A 26,697-nucleotide genomic window follows, 5' to 3' on the forward strand; every position below is an offset into this window, starting at 1 on the left:
AGCACCAATTCTTCTTTGCTCTCATGGACCAGAAACAAGCCTGCCCCACCTCTTAAAGCTTATTAACCTTGCTGGTCACATGAAAGGCAAAACAGTAATATGTCAAAGGCTCAAGACTGAGACCTTGATAGGCCTCAAATTGAGAAACCAATAGGTCATTTACCAATACTATATTGCCCCAGGCACTGTAGCCAGTGTAAATATAGACTGAAATCAGTGCCACTCTAGAATCACGTTGGCCTTGTTTTTTTGGGATTAAACTGAAATAACCTCTTTGTCTATAGAGGCTAGTGGTCAGTGGCAGTCAGAGCACGCATGTCTGTCTCTGTTTACCTTTTTAATGCTCTGATTCTTATCAAAATTTAAATATAACTTCATGACATACAATACCATTAAGAGACTGAGCTTCTGGCCTTGGCATTTCCCACATAAACATGACGGCAGCTTTTTCTGAATCTGATGTTGATTTTTTTGTCTACCAAGATTCTGGGAAATACTGAGCTGTACTCATGCATATGCGTGCGCGCACACAAAGAGACACCGAGTAAGAGAAGGAAAAGAAAATAGAAAGAACCAACCAAAGGCAGAAATAATCTGAGCAAGAAGAAACAGCAAGAGCAAAAAGCAAAGCAAGGCTTAAGAAAGACACATTGCAGTTTGCTCTATGTGAAAAAAGTGTATAAATATTCAGCAAAAAGTATAAAGACATGTATGCCATACTAATAATTTTTTTTTTTTATTATTTCTGTCAGGACTGATCCATCGTCCCATTCGGAGTCTTACATGTACTTGGAGATGTCTCGTTTGCTCTCAAAAGAATAAAAAAAATAATAATATAATACTAATAAAATAACATGACATGACAGACACGCATCCAAACAATGCTTGCCAAACAGCAATGACATATCTTCACTGGTTTCTGTCAACTAAAATGAACTAAATATGAAAATATCTCTTGATCAGTATTGGCCAAGAAAAGAATGCTAAATGACAGCTCAGCTCACTTGAGTACCACTTGTACCTTGAGGTTGAGATCATTTATTTTTTGTTCTGTTTTGTACCAGAAAAAAAAAAAAACATAAAAAATGCAAGCAAGGTACTGTATGTTCAAGAAATCGAGAAGTCCCTCTAATGCAATAGGCTGAGCCTCCAGTTCAAGTTGCATGCCGCAAGGCGCTGTAAAGAGTTCTGCTTCCATCCAGAAAATCTTATTTCAAATCCTATCATCACAACCTTGTTCCTTTTCTTTGTCCCCTGCTGTCACAGTTAGAGGACACATAAATGCTTGTACACCCTTGCACACAAGCACTGTCCTGAGATGGTGCTCTCATGGATCCTGGGTTGATGCCCCTGTGCAGCGTGTGCCAAGGCTCTGGGAATTTTAACCCTCCCCTCCCCCCATGAAAAGAAAAAAACAAAAAACAAAAAACAAGGCAGTCCAGAAGAGATGACACACTGTGCTGACCACGTGCCAGCAGAGTTCCTTTCGGGCAGGAGCACCAAATCTCCGATTTGGGTTACAGGACAGGTAAACATGAACAAACAAGTGACTGATGTTCTAAAGCACTATAGCACTTCCTTTAACATTGCATTCCTATACTGATAGACCGATAAAGCCTGTTGAATAGCCGCAGTAACGCATTAGCTCATGTAGTGGCTTGAACCTATTCTCTCTCTCCTACTGATATATTTCACTGTAAGTACAGACTGACCACTCGCTCCTGCTCCAGCAGCTTGGCAGACCTGCGCAGAGGCCTCTGGCCAACATGGTTAACCATGGCCTTTCAATCACAGGTAGGACAAAAGAAGCAAAGCAACAGATGCCACCCACTGGCTTGCTGACAAACAAATAAAGCAAAATGTTAAAAAAAAAAAAAAAACTAAACAAAACAAACAAATAAAAAAAAAACAATAAGAATAACACAATGTATAATTAAGGCTGTTAAAAATATTGCAGAATATTTTGGCCCCTGTTTCTAAGACAGACTGCCACAACAGTCAAGAGTTCCCCACATCTTATCACTACAGCAGATTAAGAGCAGGGAGAAAAAGAAAAGAAAGCGATAACAACAAAAAAAATTATATTCAAAAAACAAAAAAAAATCCTCTTTGGAGAGAAAGAAGTCTTTATTTGGTTTGGGCTGTCTTCTTCAGGACTGCTTAAAGGGAATCGTAAATACCTCGGTTGAAAATAAGTTATGGACCGAAGTCGAACAGAAAGGCTAAAAGATTTAAAAAAAGGAAAAGGTAAACTCTGAAGATGTTAACTTGTTGAATTCCAGCAACTTTAAGATGGGCTTGTTTCTTTTTGTTTTCTCTCATTTGAGCGTGCAGTTGGGAGTAAAACTTAAAGATATAGCAATCAGCTTTTTTCCACTTAGAACAGTTAAGACCTGATTTGACGCAGGATGACGCAGTGCACCGCTGAAGGTGTCTGGTCTAGAACCCGATCTAGTCTTAGAGCGGGCACACTGAGCTAATCGGAGAGGAGCTGGGAGTAAGAAATAATGCACCCTTCCTCTCCTGGAGGGGGAGATCTAGGCAAAGGCCCTCTCTGCTCGCCACAGAGCCGGAGTGAGACAGAGTGAGGTCAGGGCCGCAAGTCCGCAGGTTTTAAGGTGGGCTGTACCACCGCGGCGTCTGCCGGGAGGTGAGAGTTAAAGGGGCAGGGCTATGATTCACACCCACTCCTGCATGGAGCGTTTGCAGTACAGTATGTGGCGTGGTGTGCCCTTCCTCTTGAACTGAAAGACGGTGTAGACCAGCACCAGCAGACACAGCGCCAGGATGCAGGGTATGACGATGGCGATGGCTTTGACTGTGCTGGCCTCGTTGTCCAGCTTGATAACAATGTCCACGTCCTCTGTGGGAAGGCGGTCGGGGTCGATGGGTGTAAGGTCACAGCCCATGAAGTCCTTCAGAATGGAGCGAGGGTAGCCCGGCTCTACCCGCAGTCTCTGGTTGTTGAACTTCCAGTATTCTTTATCTTTGTAGAAGTATGTGAAACCTGCAAAACACGCAGACGCATTATTTTTAGGTCATGCCATCTCCAAGTGCATCCTTAATGGATGATTTAGTAACCACAAACAATTTGGTTCAAATTGTTGGTACATATTTGCAAACGACAATGTTTTGGTTACTCCTCTGCTGTCTGGATAGCTTTACCCCACTGGCCTACATTCCCTGCATTGTTGTGCGTAGAGAAACGAGAGCACTTCTCCAGCTCCCTGGTGGATAAGACTAATGTAAACTGGTGACATCCTCAGCAGGACAATCTGGCTGAACTCTTCCTTTTTCTACGCCTGCATTATTTATGCAGGTTCTCCAGGAAAAAGTGAGGCAAACCAGAGGAAGGCACTCGCACGGCCAAGAATCCGGAGCCGCCAGAGTCCTTCAACTTTGAGGTGGCAGTGGAGTGTGTGAGGGGGGTTCTAAATCACTGGAGCAGTGGAGTAGTTTACGGTGAGAGAGTCCTGAAAGATTCATCCTGGGAAAGTATGCTTTGGCTCTCAGTTCAACTGTGAATGAGATTCACGTGGAGAATGAGTAACTGTGGAAGAGTTTGTGCCTGTGCGACATAACACAGTTGACAGAGATGGGCATTGCATTTGATATAAAATGACAGCCAGGGTCTGGACGGCAACCCAGTATGCAGCAGGGCTGAACAATATGGTTAAAAAAGTTATATCTTGATATTTTTCAGTTTTTTAACGATAAACAATATATAGTTTGATATATGCATTTTTTTAATGGCTTAATTGGATGCTTTTATAAAATGCAATGAGATATGCAAAACTGGATGTTGTCAAACTGTTGCCAAGTAGATTTGAAAGATTTACTGCAATAACAATAAAATAAAATAACTACACCCTCTCTCTATGTTAACATTTTTAGAAGCCAGTCTTTGCCACGGTGGTTGGCAAATGCAGGATGAAGACTCCTTCCTATAGGTGTGGCACTCCTGCCTGGACAGGGAAATCGAACCCCATTCTCAGGTGTTATTCAGTATGCTATCCAACTTCTTAACATGTAGTGTCATTACTTGAGTTTTGCATTTCTCATAATGAGGCTAAACATATTCATGCTTGTGAGACAAATACATGAGATATTATAACCTGTAAAATGTGCATAAAGATGACAGAAACAAGCACAATGTTACCTAATCTCCAAACAAAACGTCATGAATACATTTTAAATACACAGTACATGGAACCCTACTGCCCAACACTTCATCCACGCCACATTGACTCTCTAACTCCCACATTACTTCTATGGCTGATGAGAAAAGCTCCAATCACTATCATTCGTTTTATTGGTTAGCAATAATGACTGATAATTGGAGTCAATTTTCTGTGCACCGGAACATCCGGGAGATGTGCAGGGGCAGCGGCTGAATAAAAGCTGGCTATTGCTTTCCAAATGATTTCCCTGGAATATCGATCCACCCTTCACGCTTTGATGAGTGCTGGAGCCCATGTGCAGATCTGCCAGGCGGAGATGGGGAGAGATGGCACACATGTGGCATTCCAACTGCACACCTCAAGTGATAAGCTATGCGAAAGTCAATGAACTACCCACTCTCACCAGCCAATGAGGATAGGTCTCAAAGCTGACTGACAAGCCTCTCCTGTGGCTCCTTTAAGCTGTCCACTTGGATAGCATGAGACTAGGATGCTGTGATACCGGCTCTACACCGTGCTGAGCACCATCTGAAGGCTAAGCAGAAGCTATGGAGGACTTTTGGCTACACTATAGGGAAATATATTTAGCAGTAATTAGTTAAGGGAACAGACTGTACCATTGGCTTTGTCCACAAAGGCACCCTGAGGAGAAGGTGGGACACCCTTCCACACTGTGATGGACTTTGGGTAGCCAGGATCCATGGTCCTCATATCCTCATTGTATCTCCAATACCTGCATGGAAACAATTAATGTACAGAAACTCAACTTTATTGACATTCCAACCATATACAAGTATATCATTGCTGTCAAAACCTGAATATTTTGTATTTGTAAACATTTCATAAAGAATGGTACATCAGAAATAGTCCAGCATGACCTGGAATAAAACAATGGATTCATTAACATAAATTAAAGCTTAATTTAAAGCATATTTTTTCCTTTCTATTGTAAAGTTAAGATTTTGAAGGTATGATGTTATATGCTATAACATAATAAGTACTGCATATATTACAAAATACAACAAAAGTAACTAACAAGATCATTTACTGACAACCTTGAAAATATGGCCACAATATCATTGCAGTGATATTACAGAAACACCAGATAAAAACAAACACATACTGACCTGTCCCCTTTGAAAAAGTAGGTCTTGGCTACATCCTCCCACCAGACGGCGGTCTCGATACTCTGTGCTGGCATGCCGTTGCCAAACATGGAAATGTCCTTTGGGTAGCCAGGCTGGAGCATGGTGTCCTTGAACACCCAGAACTGTTTCCCTGCAGAAGTCAAAGGCACAGCCTCAAGGGAACATTCAGCCAACTGCTAACACCGTATGCAGTCCCACAAGCACATTTGCTTGGGCAAATGAAAGTGCTTGCAATTCAGCACAACTTACTGCAATCATCTCCCATTAAACATTTGCTATCAATTGTCTGCTGCTTCTTTTGATTTACAGTTCTGTGGATCCTTGAACTGCTCCACCATTGCACACATATACTGTTTTCGAATCAATGTTCACTGTAATGGCAAATTTTGTCATACCGTTATAGGAAAATCCATGATTTTCTTTTATGGTCAGGAGAAGCAGTGAAGCATATCTTTCCTCAGACTGCGGACACCCTGGCTGGCATAGTCATTATTGATATAAAATCTCTAATATTTACATTATTTTGTGATAAACGTCTGTTTCGATAGAACAAACATTCAATTTCACACCTCAGTCTGCCCTGTTTGCTTTTAATTATGCCGAATGGGGCCTCAGTTGGCTCGTTTGACAGAGCCCTGTGGTTCCAACCCATTAAAATGTTCACTTTTAAATGTCAGCGTATCTGAAAGGCCTGCTGGAGAGGTGGTCCCTTAGCAGAGACCTCTATTACTGTAAAAGAATTACAGTTACTAACGCAGATTTCTTTACAAAAAGGATTTTTTTTGCCTCACTGGCAAGTTACAGGCCACAGTAGTGACCCGCAGGCGTGAGGAGAGAGCAGTACTGCTGTAGAGTATTCTACGAGTGCTGCAGATTGGTTAGAGGAGTGAGTGGAGGGCAGAGGAGGATGGGTTTACCCTCATTTCCCTTGAGACAGGAAATGCCTGTCATTTCACCTGGGTCTTTCTCATGCCCCTCACAGCAGGGTCAGCTTCACTCTGCCAAGAAGCCCTGACAACCAGACAGAGGCCAATCAGGTCAGTGGGGCTGGGGGCCCCTTAAGCAGCACGTGTGGGTATGTGTATGTGCCTACAGTATTCAGGAATATTAAAGGATATGATGGCGCGATTATACTTTAGGAATTATACTTTAGGTCAGGAATTATCTGCTGTCCCAAATCCACTGTGTTTTTAGCTTTCATAGAATTCTTTGAAAAGACAGCCACTGTGAGCTCATAATCTCTTGTTAGCTGCTAGTTTCCAACAGTGTTCCAAAGTTCAGGGGTCTTTATTCAATTTGGGCAAAGTGCCTAAATCAACCTCTTTCCTCCACTTCCACATGGACCACACATACAGCAGTGTATATAATCGCAAAATTAGTGTATACACACAGATTTGTTAGGATGTATTAGGATGTGGGATCAAACGTATGTCACATATGTATATATGTAACTAACAATACACTCTCAGAAAAAAGGTATTAAAGTATCACAGGAGCAATACCCCTGTTGTCAGTTCTGTACACCTTAGTCAGGGAACATAATTATACTATAATCCATTACAATTACACTTTTTAAGTTGTATTGCCAACACCCTGTTTTAACTCCAGGCTTTAAAAATTATTGTTCTGTATTAAAACCTTAGGCTATAAAAAGATATTAATATGTACCTTTACCCTGGGAAAAAATGATTTAAGGTACAAAGGTGGACCTTAAAACCATTGTTGTACCTTTGAGGGTACTTTTATCTAATTTGCATCTTGGCAAATGAAAAATATGCCAGCACAGTCCCATTTTTTCAGATAGTGTAAATAAGACTTTTTGAACCTGGCTGTAAAGTTAACTGTTGCAATGCCAGCAGTAACAGTAACAGTGACTGAAGTGTTTTGAGTTTGTAATGCTCTAAACTGTTAATAAAATAGTAGGTTTCTCAGCTTCATTTGAAAATATTTATATTGGCAGTGTTATTGATCACATTTCCAGAATGATTTGCTATACCTGTGAAAGATGATGTCTGCATTGGAGGAAATTAATTATGTTATAATATGGCTACAACTATAATATAACTACAGCTACCATATTTGGTACATATAATCTTCAAAGGGTCTATTATTGATATTTTGATAAGATTGTGCTGTCACATTTGTATCATCCTTACAGGAGATGTAAATGTGGATGGAATCACATAGTGGCTCACATTTATTGTTGATAATCCTATCAATTATCTTCTTTTATTATATCAGTATACCTCATTTTTTCTGTGTACTGTTGATGGATTCAATTACTTGTATTTCTTATATAGTTGGATCTAATTGAGTAATTAATTTAAAAACTTTTTTCCAAATAAAAATAGGTTTTCCAAACCTTTTCCAAAAAGAGTTTCTGAAAAGGCTTTTCAGTTTAAGCAAATTAAACATTAGTTTAATTAGAACTATTTTAACGTTACCCCTGTTTTTCTCTGGATTTTCTGCAATGTCAGGACTTTTTTGTATTGAAAATTTACAAAGCCAAGCATGCGCACACACTCATTCCTCAGCACAACTGTATGGTTTAAACAGTGGTGAAATTTGAAAATTTAATGAATGAGCCTGCAAATGACTCCCCAAAAATGACTGAAGTAAAGCAAACAGTAAACAGTACAGATCACCCTGAGCTCTCAGCTTTAGCAAAAATCACTCAAACAGGTTCAACAAGCCTGTTATTAAGAATAGTCTGACTGAGTTGCTGAATAAAGCTGAGAATCTTGTGTTGAGATGACAGAAGAGAGATGGGCCTGCCTCTGACTTTTGGGGCATCATTTGCACTCATCCAGAAGCTGAGATCAAAACATTGCAGCTACACATGCAATGTAGGAGCTATGCATATTTGCACATTGAAATGAGAGACTCATTATTTGTCAGTTTGGGCATGTGGGCATGAGCGTATGTGTGTGTGTATAGAACGCAGCTGTAAAAACACAGTGAGTAGATGACAGGATGTCTGAGACTCCTGCTCTTGAGATGAAAGGAGCTCATTAAGAGAAACTCATCAGCAGTAATGGAAAATCGCAAACCAAATGAGATCATTCTGCCTGGCTCTGCTCCTCTACCCCCTCCACACACCCCCCACTGACTGATACAGGAGCTGCTTGCAGTCTGCCACTGGCAGGGGACTGCAATAAATTGGAGTACGTGGGCAGGAAAGAAATAAATAAAAACATTACGATGGAAGACAGAAAAAGAAAAAGGATTCTCTAAGCTCTCGGAACACTAGGGACCATTAGTCTGTTTTTCGAGGACCTGAACTGTGAAGTGAAAAAAATATATATATATATAATAAATAACCGTGTGTGCATGTCCTATTTGTAATCATTATCTCAACATACCCTGTTTCCTAGTGCCTTAGCTTCTCTTTCTTCCTCCCTCATCACTTGTTCTTTTTTCCTCTGTCTCTCTATACTTCTCTTCATTGCTCTCTCTCTCTCTCTCTCTCTCTCGCTCTCTCTCGCTCTCTGTGGACTGTATGAATAAGAGACGAGCCCTATATATTCATGTCTGATAGTCTGGACAACAGATGAATAATGTAAGGTGTTTATTTGCTGTTTCTTTCTGCAACTACTTGCCAAATGGTTACACCTGCGTAATGTTTTTAAAGTACACATCAAGGATGGCGCACAGATAACATAAAGATTTGAAGACCTGTGCACTCTGGAGAGAAAATAAGACACACTGACAGCTATGCGGAGTAGTTTGAGCCATGCATTTCATTAAGTGTATGTATGGACATAGAAAATAAAACGTTAAGTATACTGCACAAAATTGGAAAAGGGAAGCCAGTGATTAACTTGCCATGCCATTTTTCACTATAGCAGAGAAATAAAGTAAGGTGTTGTATTTGCTGCTTCCTTTTGCAAGTAAAAATTAATTCATCTGCTTATTGTTTTTAAATCTGAGATCAAGAAGAAACGTATGGTAAACATAAAGATTAAAGACTTGCACACTGCAGGGAAAACAAGACACAGTAAAAGATAGGCAGAGTATTTTTGTGTGCCATGAAATTGCATACACACACACAAACACACACAAACACACACACACACACACACACACACACACACACACACAAGCACATACATACACATCAAATGAGAGCTTTTACTGTCACAGATTTGGAGCCAAATCACTTCAGTTACAGTCATTCACATACTCTATAGATAAGCCCTTTGCTTTAATTCTGCTCCTGTAAGGCAATGCAGTTTCAGCAGTACTTGTTTCAGTGGAAATAAGGTTACAGCTCATCATAATGCAAGTCTCTTCTGACTACTGCTAGGATGATTACTGCTTTTAACCCACACATCAGCACAATACAATGATTTACTCCTTTAAACTTGTCTGAGTGGTAGCTATTCTTACCTTTAAAGAAGACAAACTTGCCCTCACTGTTCTCATACACGGCATCTATTTTGGGTGGTAAACCCCTCCAGAACACACTGATGAGCATGGGATAGCCTGGCATTACTGCATTGTCCCTGACCCTCCAAAACCAGTGGTCCTAAAAGAGAGAAACAGGAGTTCATGTTAAGTGGGACATTATATCATGTAGGACATTTAACTATCAACATTTCAGCAAGTGTCCCACTTAGGCCTGGGTGATAAAACAATAAAAATAATGATCTAAATCAAACATTTTTCAATATCAGTAATGCATATCTTAGTTATTTTGCTAAAGTGATCACATCATTCTGTTAGTCAGTCTGGTATTAGCGGAAAAGGTGTGAATTTTAAAACTAACCTAAAATTGAGCTTTGTGACATGCACACATGTAATTTTTGATACAGTAGCCAGAAAGTAGCTTAAAAATATTGGATATTACTTTTTTATTTTCTTAAGAGTTTCAAATACTCTCCAGACTTAAAATTGAGCATTAATACAGACAACGGCAGAAAACAACATGTAGTGTTTCTGACATTCATTAAATGGATGCTGCAGAACTACACCTCCCATGAGGCTGTGCAGCTCAGTGCTCAACTGCAACGCCCTAGACCTTCTCATTAACACTTCGGACCGCCGTGTAGAGCAAGGGCGATGTAAACTCTCCCAGTGGCTGCTGGGTTCACTCCCCCTGGAGTTTCATCCAGTCTGACCTCATTAGAGCTGAGCTGCTGTCTCTCTCAGATGAGTGGGCAGCACACGTGACGTTTTATTATCTCTTCCATTACAGAATAGGATGAAGAAACCACACACACATCACTCCATATGAACATGCCTGTTGAAGTGAAACCTGGATGATATGTGATGATGGGCTGTTTTCAAAACTGAGGGACATCTATGGCCTCCTGTTTGTGACAGATTATTAAATGTGACAATTTCGAGACCATACCTTCAATGTTCATTGGTATGCTGTGTCAGGCAAGTTGGTATCCTAGCAACCAGTGCCACGTGGTTGCCAAATACAAAGCATATGGTGTCACGCTATATAGTTTACATTACATTAAATGTTAATGGTGTTGAATGAGGCCTGGGTCGGCACTATTACTGGACTGCGGGTCGGTTTCGCAGCTTACAGGTAATTGACAAAGGGCTATCAGGTTGGTGCTTAACAGTAGCTCAAACTGTTCTCTCTGTCACATACACTCATGTACTCAATTTCACTTGAAATTTACTGAACAATTTGCTTGAAGGGCTTCAGAAGGCAGCCAAATGTCTTTCATTAAGTCCAGTGAATTTATGTATGTGGGGAAAATGCTTAAACATCATGTATACTGTGCAAGACCAGAAAAAGGGATGTAAAGAAATGATTAACTTGCCATGTTTTTTCTATTGGCTTTTATGCAATTGAGTCGGTTCATCTCTTAATTCTAATTATCTAAACAGAAAACACAAAGAGGCTCAAATTAACATTGTGAACTCAAGTGAACAGTCAAAAAGTTTAAGGTGTGCTGTGTCATCATGGCTTTTGGATATATACAGACAACAAGTTTGAGCCAAGAGGATGGGCACTGAGCTGGAGAAGCCATTATAGCTCATATACACACCGCACCCTTCAAATAGAGTGACCCATAGCCTCACACCACAGCCAAGGCCCAGAAATCCAGAGCATACTGCAGTAAAGCTCACTTTAAAGTCCAAAAAATCAGAACTGATCTGAATACCACTGAAGTAGAGAGAGATAGAGAGAGAGAGAGCGAGAGAGAGAGAGACAGACAGACAGACAGACCAGGACAATGAGAAGAAACAGAGAGAAAAAGAAAGAGGACAAGGCAGGTAAGGGAAAAAGAAAGACATAGAGCAATACAGAGAGCAAAACAGTAAGAACAGATGAAAAAAGAAGGAGAGACAGACAAAGAGAGAACGAGTGAGAGACATTGAAAGAGAGTGAGGGACAGAGACAGGGATATAAAAAGAAAGAAGAAAAGTAATAAAGAAAAATCAAGAGAGAGAGAGAGGGTTAGAGAGACAGAGAGAGTAAGAATAGAAAACAGGCAGAGAAAGACAGATAAAAGAGAAGGAGCGAGAGATGGGGATATATAGAGAAATAAGAAGAGATAAAAAGGTTTCAACAATAGTTGTTAGAGAGAGAGAGCGAGAGAGAGACTTCTATGTAGTAACAGTAATCCCACACCCATCGGCACACTCACTGAACTCTGTTAACTATTCTGCTTGCACGCATGTACACAAAAAATTCTTGGTGAGCTGTGTCCTCTGGAGCAGCTGTGTGAGCGTGAGCCCCTCGTGGTCCCCAACTCCCACAAGCACTGATTGATTTCAATTGTTCAGCGTTTTCTCTCATATGACAAGGAACTGTAATTGAAAACAGATCAAACTGTGAAATCACAGCCATTTTATTCCTTTCCCCTCTGTAAAAAGAAAATGCAGTGCCTCGCTCCCCTCCCTGTGAGCACTGAGCCAGACTGTGATGAGGACAAATTCAACTGGCACTCAGTAATCAGGCACCCACTGTAACAACACTAACCTTTTCACAGAGGGAAAATGGCCTTTTCTGGAGACACAACACATTACAAAACATTTCATTATGCCTTTGTTTAGAGCTCCGTGGCTGCACTTCCCCAACCTGCGCCTCTGAGACGTGGCCTACAGTCTTGGAGCCAAGGAGGAGCTGAGATCCAGCGTGTGTTTACTGAATGAGGTGTAATGGAAGGCCACATATGATACTTATGAGTGTTTCTCACAGTGTTTTACACCTCAGAGATAGACAGAGAGAGAGAGGGAATCAGAGATACACTGCTTGCAAATAGTTTATGGACACCTAACTTTTCAAAATGTTTAGACTTTTTATTTAATAACTGCAAACTGATAAAAAAGTTAGCTTATTTATTTTAATCAAAACTAAAGCAACAATTGACAAAAGCACTGCAATGGAAATCAGGCTCATGCGCAGAATTTTTGGGGGGCATGGGGCTCAAGGGGGAAAATGGGCAGCATATTGCAACCACACTCATACAAGTACAGTTAAGTCAGTGTTAAGTCTTAAGTTTTCACAAGGCAGACTAAAATACAGCTATATTGCTTAATCATGGCTTTGAACTTTACAGTATCTCCAACATACAAGACTATCCACTATGGTATTTTTTATGGTAAGCAGGTTAGTAGCACCCCTTAATATCATTTGTTTGGTTGTTAAAAAAACACTTTGTTCAATAAATTAAATGTCACATGTTAAAAGTGCTTTATTGCCAGAATTTCCAGCACTGTTTATGATAGACGCATCCATGATAGGTCAGTTACTGAGGTGAAACCTCCATGGACGTCAATACTGCACCAGTGGAATCACTGAGGAGTGATGAAGCTTGTGGAATCCAAGCTGACCTACTAACTCAAGGATGAGCTGAGGCTTGCTAAAACTGATCTTAAAAAGACTGGCCATACTTAACAGTTATTGTATGCAGACATTACATAGACAGTTTGTTACTGTACTTACTACATGTACAGTCTGAAGACAAAGCGGCAGGGGCTAAAGACCTGCTGGGGTCTATCTGTGCATATTTCTGTTGGGATGCTGTACTCCAGTCACTTTATCTCCTTATTATCAGCAATCATGAACACTCAAATCTTTTAGGTGAAACACTTTTTAAGGAGAAAATTTCAATTGTTATGTTAAGTCTAGTTTGGAGAAGAAATCAAATAACCATGACAGCAAAACCTGCTCTTCATATCAGGGAACTTTGGAGCTGAATGTTACAAATAAACCTATGGCTGCCAATGTTAGTAGTACTTCACTGAAAGGTAACAGTGAGAATCAAACATTACCCTTAAGATTTCAAAAGAAGACAAGGTGTCTACAAAATAATGGGCACTGTACTGTACATACAGACAGAAACAGACAGAAACAGCCTGAGGCAGGGCTGGAGGTGCACTCCACCTTCATTTATTCCTGTTCATACTGGCATGCCATTCATAAAACATGTTGACCTATGACCTTTGGTGTGAAGCTCATGGCAGATTGCTTTGACCTGACTGCAGATTAATGTTCAGGTAGCAGAAGCAGTAGGAAGCACAGGGTCTCAATCTGAGGCCAGGTTAAAGTAAGAACAGCTGAAGCCAAGGCCAGGTTACTTTGTGTGCCAAGCTCAGTCTGGGCTAATCTCGGCCTGCGGTTAGCCTCAGCTGAGTGGAGGAGTGTGGCTGGAGAGATGCAAGGATGAAGAGGAGAGATGAAAGGAGCCAGGCGACGTGTGGTGCCATCTAGGCCGGGGAGATCCCTGTGGGGAGATAAGCCTCGCTTTCCAGCTCTCTATTTCACAGTCTAAAGAGCAGGTGGACTGTGTGCTGCAGAGTGGGCGCATGAAGATCTGTCAGTAGCTCAGAACACAACCACATCAAACACCACATTGCAGTACAGTGACACACACTCGCTTCTGCACTTCAAACATACGCTTGCGAGGAGAGTGCAGGACTAGGAGAGAAGAAACTGTCGACTTCTCAAGCAAGTTAGAAGAAGAGAGGAAGACCTTCTGGTGAAAGCAGTGGCCAAATCAAATTCAGTGGATTTTAGGTTATTTTAAATGGATAGTTTGACAAAATGTATATTTTTTTCAGATGTGGATAATCAGTGAAGACATGTTTGCTACTTAAAGTTTGCTCTTTATTTTTGTACTGGAGATCTGATGCAGCTAACAAGTTTTAAAGCTTGAAATATGTCTGAAACCACCGGGACCAGACTGCTCACAATCTGCTTCCTGCAACCGATTTTACCCTGGATATTCCTTGATTTAATTTTTCTTCCCACTTTATTTTTTACTCTCTACTTTCACTGCCTTTAAATGGATTTTAATCTGGCACAACAGAGTTGTTGACAATTTAGCACCAATGTTCATAAGGCCCATAGGTGAGAAATAAAACAGTACACTGATTCAGGAGAATACAGTTGAGTGCCAAAGGGATACTTATATTTATTTTGTTCTGCCATATACAGAAAGTCTTACGCACCAAAGACACATTTTCAAAATCTATTTATTTGTGTAGTGTGTGTTTATTTGCTGAGAAAATGTTAATATTGGAATAAATAAAATTTATAGAAGAATATATATATATATATATATATATATATATATATATATATATATATATATATATATATATATATATATATATATATATATATATCTTCTTCTTTCAGCTGCTCCCTTTAGGGGTCGCCACATATATATAAAAATACCAAAGAGTGATTTTATGGACGTTAGTGTGTTTGTTTAACCATTTTCAAACCTCTCCTCGAGGAAGCCCATTATTACAGTATTATTTGTAGTTAAAAAGCAACTCCTGGTTTGACCAATCAACGCTTCAGTAAATTGTGCTCATGATGTTTCTGTGGTGGCTGTGAAGGTGTCAAGGAAAAATATGTACCCAAGAAATTCTTGTTACTTTTTATTGCTTTTATGTTTATTTGAATTATGAATATGACTTTTTTGTTCTAATGTATATTGTGATAAACTCACTGCTGAGGTAAACTGTTAAAAAATTTGCTTAAAAAAATGCCTAAAACTTTTGCATAGTACTGTACATATATATATATATATATATATATATATATATATATATATATATATATATATACACACACACACACACACACACACACACACACACACACACACACAAAATATACTGTGTGCTATGTGAAGTTAACAAGCTAACATCTTGCTATATTAGCATTACATGGTGTAAGAAGCTTATCCAGAATAAAAGAAAAGTATTGGGATGCTCTTCGAAACTGTTGCCCCATTGTTGTCTGAAACAGTATACCTGAAGAAAAAAGAGCACTGGTCCCATGTATTTTGGGCTGCAGTCATGATCTTGGTCTCATCTGAAAAGTTTTCAAGCTTTTTTCCCAATCTTCAGAATAAGTGTATGAATTACTCAGAGAAACACAGACTAGGTTGGAGGTGGGTGTTTTTCGCCTCTGACTCTTGCCATATTTAGGATTATGACGTCTCTGTGGATAGTGGCAAGACTTTGAAGGTAAGGACCCACAGATGTGCTAGCGTTTGCTTATTTAGTGCTTATGTCATAACTGCTGTTATGATAATGGATCATAAAATGGTTTGAGGGAATAGAATTTTGAGGTTTCAAGCTTTTTAACAGTATTTTGCATCACCATATTTAATTTACCCAGGGCAAGATTGAAAAAGAAAAAACAAAACCACTCCTCAAACGAAGCACTAGAATTATCAGGTTTTATTTAGCACTTCGGGTGTTGATGGACCAATTCAGAACATTTTATATAATTTTTTTCTTCAGCTTTGGTCAGTTTTGGATTGACTTCAGTTTGAGGTCATGTCTGGACAGGGTCGGGTCAGACTGGGCTTGAGAAGTAAGTTCTCAGGCTGTATTAAGATCTGACCAAAATTTCAGGCCTCATTAAAACTAACAAGTGATGAATGCTTATATCCCATCAAGTAGCATCATGCACGCATAGATGATGACATCCTTGCCTCAAACCACATTGTGTCACACTGTTTTCAACAGGATTGGACAAAGGTAGGTTGTATAGCTAATAAATGATCTTTGTGAAGCCTGATTTTTTCTACTCTTGTGTCCATTTCAATTTGGGGTAATGAGAAACTGCAAGTTTTGGATAAATGGACAAAGATAAATTAAAAACAGTTAAAATGTCTGGCCTACATATATAGGGGCTGAATACTGTATGACAGTAGCATGTAAATCAGCTGCCACAGATTTTCCTTTACAAGCCAGCTGGAGGAAAATAGCCCTCCACTCAAAAGCTGTCTACCACATTCAGGAAGGAAACAGCTTTCTATGGCCAATCAGGCACTGAGGAGATGCTGTCTCTGTGCCCCAGAGCAAGGGACTTGTGCGTGGGTGTGTGTTCAAGAAGTAGCAACTCTGTGCATGGTAATCATGTAAGCCAGATGAATGCTTCTCCTCTCTGAAGCCTGTAGGATCTCTACCTCTTGGTTGGCGATCATGACGATCATAAATCTGTAGCTCGCTGGCCTGCTGCACTGCTCCTTTTGAGTGCTCCCAGAGCCGCTGCACTGCTTAAACCGCTGTGCGGCCTGCTGGCTCCCAGATGAAACCCACAGCACGCCCAAGTGACCTAAACTCACCCCTAATGCTTCTGCGTGACCACAGCGTCAGGTGTACAGGAGCCAGACAAAGAACTTAACCCTTACATGTATGAGCGTACTGCCAATCAGAACAATCATAGGGTTGTTAGTGACCCAGACCTTATATCTAAAACAACTAGAAAGTACTGACAATAACAAAATAACATAATTATACAGTCCTACTTTATTTTGAGAGTCCCCTGTAAGTTACTGTGTTACTGATTATAATTAAACATTTTTATTTCATTTTTTTTTTTATACAATAATATTTTGTCACTGAAAAAGCTGGACAAGGAGGTGAAGGTGGGTGGGTGGGTTGAGGTCACGGTTCATATACATCATTTAAACGCAGGGGCTGTTCTTTACATTGTGTGAACATTTCATGATGATTAGACCAATAGAAATGCTCCAAAATATAAAAAGTAACAGAATGCATTTTTTTCTTATTGCCAGTAGAATGCTTCCACAGTTTTACACTATCACGGCAGTATGTCGATCAATAGATGTCTAAGTGCCAGGTCACTCTGAGGTAATATATAAATGGTTAGTAAAGCTTTTGTGTATTTAATGATTAGTCATGTAATGTCAAATTTTTATATTTTAAGAATTACATTAAGAATGCTTTTAATTAAAGAGCTGCATTTATGTTCCCATACATCTGAGTAGTCATGTCTCAGCAGTAATGTATGAAGGGTGAGTGTACAGAAGATTCATTAGCTTGTGGTATTTGTAGACTTGGATGTTCAGACAGGCCACAGCTACAACGCCTCACCCTTTAGTGCTGGGGAACAGAGGGAGATGACAGAGAGCTACAAGTCTTTCAACAATTCTCCATCACTCATCCATCACACGCTAGGCATCTCTGAAGAAAGCCTCAAGAGGAAGAGCACACATCTTTAATTAACGTTCCAGAACTTTGCTCCACAGCACACCAATTAATTTTTCTTCTGTAGGAGAAGGAGAAGAGCTTACAGTATGGCTCAAAAACTGGGTTTGTGTAACACTGAATAAAGTCCCCTTTATCTCTCTCTCTCTTTCTCTTTCTTTCCCTCCCTCTCTTGGCAACTTTGGCCCCACTTGCCTCTGAAGCTGGGTTTCTACTGTTTGTTAGTGTGTGTGACTGATACTTTAGCATAGGGTGGGATTGATTCTTAGGTGTGATGAAATAGCATGACTATTCTGTCATGCTGCCCCTGTAATGTAATCCTCCACACTTCAGCTCGCTGTTTTGTACTGCTGAAGTCTGGCTTAATGAGCGGAGTCAATTACCACCACTGCTGGATCTTAATATGCACAACATAACGCGTAGCCAAAGGAGACTAAAATCAAACACAGGGCCTGTTAGCTCACACATATAAATGAGCATGGAGGATGCTTAAATGCATACAATTTGACCAAAATGTGGGACAAGTATTTAAGCACATGATAATGATCAGTTTACATTATGTGCTTCCAGATGAAGGAAGTCAGGAATGTACTGCAACTCTAAATATCAAAAATGTCCTTCCCCAAATGGAAAGAGCCATTTTCTCATTTCAACAAAAATCAAACCACCTTGGGAGCCACAAGATTTATGTCTATTTTGACATCTTGTCTCAGTATGTGCTAATGTCCTAGTATAGGATAAAAAATGTAAACAAAAACACAGACTTACTTTGTTCTTATTTCATCTTTAGCTCAGCTATAGCCCCTTTTCTCACATCTCTGGCAGGAAACTTTTCCATTTTCCCATCCAAAAGTGGAATTGTTTCTTGTAAAATGTCTCTCAACGTTCGACTTTTTACGAGGCTGAGCTTCTCATTAGCTTCTCATTCGCCAGCTTTTTGTTCGAATTTCCTATTTCCTACAATCTGAACAAGAAACTGACTTAGTCTTCATGACATTTTAGTTTGTTTGACAGATTCTCCTTGCAGATTAAACGTATCAGGAAACTAGCTGCAGTGCTAGTGCAAGCAAGTCCATTTGCCTCTAAATTGTCCATGTTGGTCTTAAATCTTTCCCTTTGCCCTTTCGTTAGCTACTAGCTAGCTAGGTGAGACGGTTGTCTGCGTTGCTATGTGACCAATGTTCAGGGTGAACTAGCAGTTATACATTAACTCCAGCATTTACGACCATTTACTAACTGTGCTGGAATGATCAACAGAGCTTTATGTTACTACAAAGGAGCATTATTTTATTCGTACCTAAAAATATATTTCTGCTGTGGAGCCACAACAAGGCAGTAAAAGAGTTGCATGTGGCTCCAGGGCCACATGTTGCTGAGCCCTGTCCTAACTGGATTAGCTTGAGCCACAGGCCTAAGTGTAAAGACAAAAACTGAGATCAAACCTCCACTATCACATGTCCCAGCAGCTGAATAAACAAAACAAGTGAAGGAACAGACCAAAGCAGCAAGGAGACACCATGAAATCTACAAGCAGCTATGAAAGATGACCTCTAGTCCAACACTCATGGACCATGCATCACGCCGTTTTTGAACTGAAGACTTAGCTGGAGTGGACTCAGCAGGGCCTGTCAGGTTGTGGAGCCGGGAAAAGGAAAGCCCATCCATCTCTTAGCCCCACAAGCTCCCACAAGCACGTACATTTCCTGGCTTTCTCTTTCAGACAGTCTTGAAATCTCATGATCTGTAGCAGCCCAGAACTGCCGGTGGGGGAAAGACACATATCTGCATATATATACAGGCCAGCTTCACTGTACTGAGTTTTGCTTTTCTTGCGTTTTCAGCCTTCAGTACTAAAGAGAGAGGGGGCAAGACACCACCAATCATGATAAATTCCTTGAGTTCCCTGCTTTTGGTTTTGAGTTTTAACAAGAAAAATTTAACTTTTCAAATGAAACAAATCAATGTACCAATGTTTAGCTCCTCACAAAAAGGTACTCTCTTTTTTTTTTCTCCTGCTCCAAATTAACAGATGAATTCAGACTTTGTATAACCCATTCACACATTTTATGATTTTAAGAGAACACAGGATATCTTTGCATAGCTACAAAGATTTTTATAGGTGGCCAGAGCACTGTGCTCTGACACAGCATTGTTCACAGGAAGCTTCATAGGAAGCTTCAGAATGGCTCATACACTGCTCTCTATTCAAAGATTCACTGGAGGGAATGCATGCCATGGTTTGTGCCAAAATCACTGCTTGTTTGTCTCATCTAAACATGATGCTGATTCGAGGTTTATTGAAATAAATCATAGCCAGAGGCTAAACAGATCATTAGTTTGTTATTTCGGGTTTAAAGAAACTTCACTGGATCAAGAAGAAGTCCATCCATTTACAGGTCACTGGCCTTCAACTCAACAGGATGAAACAGAGCACATGAAACACATGCAAAGCACACTGCTCTCACACACAGGGCTATAACATTACCTGAAATGTGCTGTTTCCTATAAGGAAATGGCTGTGTATACTATGTGCCATTCTGTTACAGCTAGTGGGGTTTTTAATGTAGGGCATGGCGAGGCCCTGAAAAAGGGGAAAACCTGAGTGGAACTGAAGCTCCATACAGTAATGGGGACGGTAACTGGATTAATGGTCACTTGTTATTTAAAGCATCTATATCATTTTAAAACACATTGTTCACTTCCCAGTACACATTGTCCATATACAGTAATTAAGCTGTAAAAGCAACTCTTTTAATTAACACAGTTGCAAATTTCCTTTTAATCAGCCTATAACAGTTCAGCCCAGGCTACTTTTTGAATGAGGCACAACAGAGAGCAACTAATCAGAGCAAAGGTAATTTACATATACGTATATTATACGTATGCAAAAGTAATGGCACCCCTGATTGAATTATGTTTTATTGATTTTCTAAGCAAAGATTTGTATGCACCTTTATAGAAAACACATTTCTGCACATCTGTAATGCACATGCAGTTACTGGAAAACATAAAACGTATTCTGTGCCAAGGTTCTCATCCATTTTATATTTGTTATATGTCTTAGATTTTTCCAATATGTTAAATTCAGCCAAGACACAGTAAAACTGTGTACAATAATTAGCCCAATGTTGTTCAAACATGTGGATGTGACAGTATCACCATGTAAACCAGCATGTTTAATTCTAAGGAATAAAGAAGCTCAAGAATGGTTAAGTCAAAAATTAAATATGACTAGTTTTAGTACATAAACCCACATAAACGCTATAAATGAAGCAAGACAAATATAGGATATAACCCTGTTAAATCTAAAGGGATTTATTACAGTTTCTAGTATACTGTGTGGTAGACCAGAATTTGCCTCAGATATAATATATATATTTTTACCTTGAACACAAACATCTCTCGTCGTAGGATGGCAAGTGTGTTGAAGTCTCCATCACAGATGTTGGGTTTGGCGTTCGGATGTGTTGGCTTGTCCCCTGTGGGTATGCGTGGGGGTCGCGTCTGACGATCGTGTTTGCGGGGGTCTGAGGGGGGGTGTGAGCGTGGAGGGGGCGCTGTTGGTAAAGGCTTTGTGGGCTGAGGAAGCTTGTCCGGTGGCCCTGAAACCGAGAGAGATACAAATAACGTCAAACAAAGCAACATTTCCAAATATCTTTCGTCCTTTTCCTCAAACCTAAACAGGAAACTGAATTTTAAATGCCAGGGCTCTGGCCATGCTCATAATCAAAACAGCTTGTTTTAGAATAAACCAAGACGAGAGATTTAACAAAACATACTATTATCATTACAGCATGAATTACAGAGTCCAGTGTACACATCCCCAGTGTCTGTATAGTTACTGCACAACAGCATTGCTTTTAGCTGGGCCGGTCAAACTAAAAAGAGATTAAATGAGAGTTTTGTAATTATGAACTAGCCTAATTCTTGACTGATACTGTGTGTTCAAAGACCGGATGGATGAATACTTTAACTTCAAATAGGTGGGGTTTGGGGTTGCTTCACATTACAGCTTGTACTTAAAATTAGTGACTTTTGGAGAATCGAATAAGTGTGACAGTCCAAAAGGCTATTAGAGGTAATGCTTTTGTAAGGGGAGAGATGGGCAAGTGAATGAAAGCGTGACCCCAGCAGTGGTGCCCTGGAGGCAGGCTCAGACGATTAGAGGGATAGTTACTCCTCTAGTTATCCCAGCCCAGTCCTTTGGCCTGATCAGCCAGGGGGAAGAGGGAGATTTCGTTCATTGACTGAATTAAATCTCCTGAAATAGAGCGTGGATTAGAGGGGAGAGAGCTCAGTCTGCCATTATGTAATGGCAAAGAGGGCGCAGAGAAAAAGGGAGAGAGAAACAGAGAAGACACCATTAGAGAGCACTGGTGTAGTTGGTGCGTGGGAGACACACACATTGGATTTGGCTGCAGGCCGCAACATTTTGGTATGATCACACTTTCATGCCATGCTGCTACAGACACACACATGGCATTACAACAAACAGAGTTAAGCAGACAGTTTAGAATGATAGTCACTGCTGCACTCTCCTGTATATTCTCTTATATATATATATATATATATATATGTATGTATATATATATATATATATATATATATATATATATATATATATAAATATATATATATATATATATATATATATATATATATATAAAAAAAGGGATCAGGTATTATCCAGCTTTGTTAGTGCTGGGTAATATGAATCAAATTCAGCATCACAGGATTTTCCATATGCAACACTGTATTAGAGCTGTATTGGTATTAGAACACATTTAAGTCTACAATAAGAAGTTAATCAAGTCATGTTTCCTCTGTGCTGGTACTTTATGTTAAAATAATGTTTTTCGAACCATTGCAGGGGACCTTAAACAGTATAGTAAACGTTAACCAGACAGAAATCGGATTTCTATATAACAAACTGTTTATTTAGTTGTAAAAGTATTCTTAGGTTGTTTTATATGTTCTACAGCAACAATCAAATGGCACAGGTCTACATGTACATGTAGGGCTCATTCCAATGAGTATCAGTCATTCTAACACTTTCTGGGGTAAAATTTCATTAAAAAATGCATAAAAAAGTGATAACTGATCATGATAACTGATACTTGTTGGAATAAGTTTTATACATGTTCAGATAAGTTCATGTCAGTTGTCTTAAAAGGCTTAAGCCTTATGAATGCCTCCCTACAGTAAAGTCGTACCATTCATTCATTCATTTTCTAAGCCGCTTCTCCCTCAGGGTCGCGGTGGGGTGCCAGAGCCTATCCCAGCAGTCATTGGGATACACCCTCGTACCAACTTCTGTTTATCCATCAATACCGTAAACAAATCAGTATTATTGTTTAATAACAGTACCAGTATTTTGTTGTAGGGTGAAACATCGCCCAGCACTACTTCTCTGTCAACATGGTTTGAAATGTTTCAGGGTTTGCAGGCATTCTCTCTCACCCTGCTCTCCTGTGTCAGACCTCATCCTGTCTGAATGAGTTGTGACGCTCTCCACAGAAGAAACACAGGGAAGGAAGTGGGAGAGGAAGAACAAAGAGAGAGGAGTGAGGGGCAGGTCTGAGGATGTGAACATCTGCCCAAGGAGCCCTGCCCTGACCTGGCCTCAGAGTGAGAAAGAGGATGGGTGGAGTGGTAGATGAGAAAGAAAAGCAGGGGATGAGGGCAGGGGAGGGGAGGAAACATTGATGCTTTGCCCTGATAAAGTTTTATTAATGAAAAAATTAACAGTGTCTTTTGGATTGTTGTGCTGACCATGGGTTCCTTTGTCATTTGTAAGTATGTGAGTCATGGCTAGAAAAACAAGTAATGAATATAATTTACATAAGACAAAGTCTGTTACTCATTCCAGCTTTAAAAATAAAAATATTAGTACAAAACAGCCCCAGTGCATGCAGTAAGGCCTATCTATCATTCTATTTTCATTTAACCCTCGTATGTTCCCATTACAAAGGCTTTACATCATATCTTTCATGACATTTAAGGTTTATTCTAATATGCATTATCTGTCACAAAGGCTGCTTTTGTCAACTCTGATGTTAACAGGTGAAGTTAGGTGAGAAACATAACTGCCTTTTGTTCAACTAGCCTGATGGGGCAAGATGTGTTGTATATATCTATTTGTCATGATATTAATGCTATCCCCTTTCAAAGGTTTATGTTAGTTATCATTAAAAGCATATGTAGGTGTAAAGGTGAAACGATATTAAAATTTCATATCAGGATTATCATGACCAAAATTATCACGATTATCGGTATTATCGCGATATTGTTCAAATGTCTTGAAAAGTAAAATCAATATATTACACCAGGAAAAACAGCCAAATCAGAGGAAGCACGTGACCGTGCTGTGAGCAGCAGACCGTGTAGAACTCACACAGTGTGCCTTCACCAGTGGAGCTGCTTCTCTAAAAGCATTTTAAAACTAAAACATAACTTTAAATCAACATGCATCTGAGCTGTGGCAGAAACAAAGTTTAATCTCTGAAACTCTTTCCTAAAAGCAGCACACAGCGTTTACTCGCGCGAGGTTCCGTCTCAAAACACACTGTCTTCCCTATGTAGTGCACTTCGTGGATCATGAAATAGCAAATCCTTCACCCAAAGAGGGCATGAAATGTTCGACTAAGTCATCTATGATCATCACGAACAACAGATTACAAATTCCCTATTTAAAACTCAACTGCTTGTCAATGATGATTGTGTTTCTTTGAAAAGTAGTGCACTATGTAGGGGGCATTGATTGATTTGAGACAGTATTATTCGCTTCTCAGAAAGTAAACGCTGCAGGCGAGACGAGAAAGGGGCGCTGTGCAGATTTAACTTTCGCAGCGTCTCGTTCCAGAGCTGGTTTGACTGTTAACTCAGAGCTCCTTTTGGAGACACTGTTCCACAGAAATATGTGTTAAAAGCTTTAGTTTGGATTCACAGTTGATTCGCCGATGTGTTTGACGCTAAAAGCTTCTTTACATATTATTAACGAGCCATATATTAAACCACACAACCCATGACATTTCTTTTAATTCGAAGTCCCCACAGACTTCTAAGGTAAAGTTAACTTCCCTTGCATTCTCTAAAAAGTAGCGGGTGGTGGTCGCGAAGATGACTCGTAAGGTTTGATGTGTTGCCCACTTTTGTCGATATTTTCTTTCGGCATGTTCTGCAGACAGGGTGGTCATCTTCAATTAACTTTCCTTCTGCATTCTTATAAAACCAAAAATATGACCAAACATCAGACTTGGTCTTCTTAGAGGGCTGAAATATCTCCGCATCTCTGTCACTACATTCCACCATGTTCTCCCTTCTCTCCCTCCCCCTCTACACATACACACAGAGCTGCATCTGAGAGAACGATTCTGCCTTTGTTTGACTCGGTACAGCGAGTTTTTCACACCGCGGTTTTAACGATACCTTAAAGTTCAAACGGTATTACTAACTGTCATTCATTTTACTGTAGTTTACCGCGAAACCGTTTCATCTCTATGTAGGTGTCATGTAGCCTTCTGAACATTGAGCAACAGTAGTGTTGCCAACCATGTTTTACATGTCTGCCATGTTCACATAAAAACACAGCACAAATTCAAACCCACTGATACAAACACATCAAAGCAAACTGAATGCAAAGTACACTTAATTATAATAACTCTAGTTTCTTAGGGTTAAGATTCATTTTTTGTATTTACTTGTAATAGGATATTTTTTAATCTCAGTATCAACTCCACAAGCCCCCTTTCAGTTAGCTTGTATTCTGCATTAGTGCAAAATGAGGTTAGCTAATGAGGTTAGCAGATAGGCCACGTTGTCAAACGTGCAGCTGCAGCAGCTGTTCTTACCGTAAATCTTCTGTATACCCTGCAAGTCGTCATGAGGCAGTTTGAAGTTCTCTGTGTCCATGTACTGGTAGAAGGGGGCCATTATGGCTGTGGGGTCATTGGAGTGCTCCAGGCCTAACGCATGGCCCAGCTCATGCACGGCCACCAAGAACAGGTCATTCCCTGCAGAGAGAAATACACACACATGAATATCAGCCCCCTGACCTAGCCAAAGAGCATGGGAATGGCACGCCACATGAAATCTCAGTAGCATAAGGATACAATGTGAGTGTGTGTTTGTGTGTGCATATAATTGTAATCCACCTCTGATTCTGCTCCAGAAAAGGAAACCCAGTGAAACCACAGCTACTGATGGGAACCATTACATTATTGAGCACTGTCCCTAAACACACCCACACATCAAAAACGCTGCCGAGTGTCTTCACTCTCTCTGAGCGCATGGAAAACCCTGCCCTTCCAGCACTGTAATGATCCTGCTAAGACTGTGATTTTACGCTGGGGTAAACTTCAAGCCTAAAAAAGCCTTGCTGGCTGTGAGCCAGGCCCCAGGCTCCAACTAGCACTGTGTGACACTAACCAAGGACCGCAGAGTGCAGGCACAGATGCATACAGCCACATCACCAGCTCCACAGCACTGATCAACCCTCCAATCTTCTTCTTCTTCTCTCTCTTTCATCTCCTTTGTCACCCTCTCACTTCACTATGAGCTTCAACTCTGTTTATTTTTCTCTATCTCCGTCACTACTTACCTATTGATTAAGGATGTCTGATTATTGCAGTGAATATATACTATGCAAAAGTCAGAGACCACCTTTCATTTATTTAAGGATCCATTCAAAACAGCCATTAAGAAAGTATTCCTTTTTCAGTGTCAGGAAAAAGGCAGAAGACATATGGTTACTTATGACCTAAATCACATATAATGAAATTTTCAGCATTTAGTGTGTCCACCCTTTGTCTTTATTACAGGACTAGCCTTTAGTTTAAAAAAAAAAAAAAAAAAAAAAATTTCAGAGGTTCCTCCAAAACTCCAAAGCTCAGTATTAGAAGTTGGTTGCATTTTCTACT

General features: G+C 40.0%; 1 protein-coding gene across 2 annotated transcripts in view; it reads right to left on the reverse strand.

Annotated features, from left to right (window-relative positions):
- Positions 1 to 712: 712 nt before the first annotated feature.
- Positions 713 to 26,697, reverse strand: part of LOC108428959 (matrix metalloproteinase-16-like) — a 65,898-nt gene continuing 39,913 nt past the window's right edge. The window contains exons 6-11 of one of the 2 annotated variants that reach the window (XM_017700360.2): positions 25,630 to 25,791; positions 21,164 to 21,381; positions 9,719 to 9,857; positions 5,309 to 5,459; positions 4,799 to 4,914; positions 713 to 3,007 (exon numbers count right to left, since the gene is read on the reverse strand). In XM_017700360.2, coding sequence (XP_017555849.1) covers positions 2,679 to 3,007; positions 4,799 to 4,914; positions 5,309 to 5,459; positions 9,719 to 9,857; positions 21,164 to 21,381; positions 25,630 to 25,791 — 1,115 coding nt within the window. In that variant the 3' untranslated portion in view covers positions 713 to 2,678. The remainder of the gene's footprint in view (positions 3,008 to 4,798; positions 4,915 to 5,308; positions 5,460 to 9,718; positions 9,858 to 21,163; positions 21,382 to 25,629; positions 25,792 to 26,697) is intronic. The other variant, XM_017700361.2, reaches the window with a different exon arrangement.

The sequence above is a fragment of the Pygocentrus nattereri genome, chromosome 3 (genome assembly GCF_015220715.1).
Source record: "Pygocentrus nattereri isolate fPygNat1 chromosome 3, fPygNat1.pri, whole genome shotgun sequence".
Lineage (NCBI taxonomy): Eukaryota > Metazoa > Chordata > Actinopteri > Characiformes > Serrasalmidae > Pygocentrus > Pygocentrus nattereri.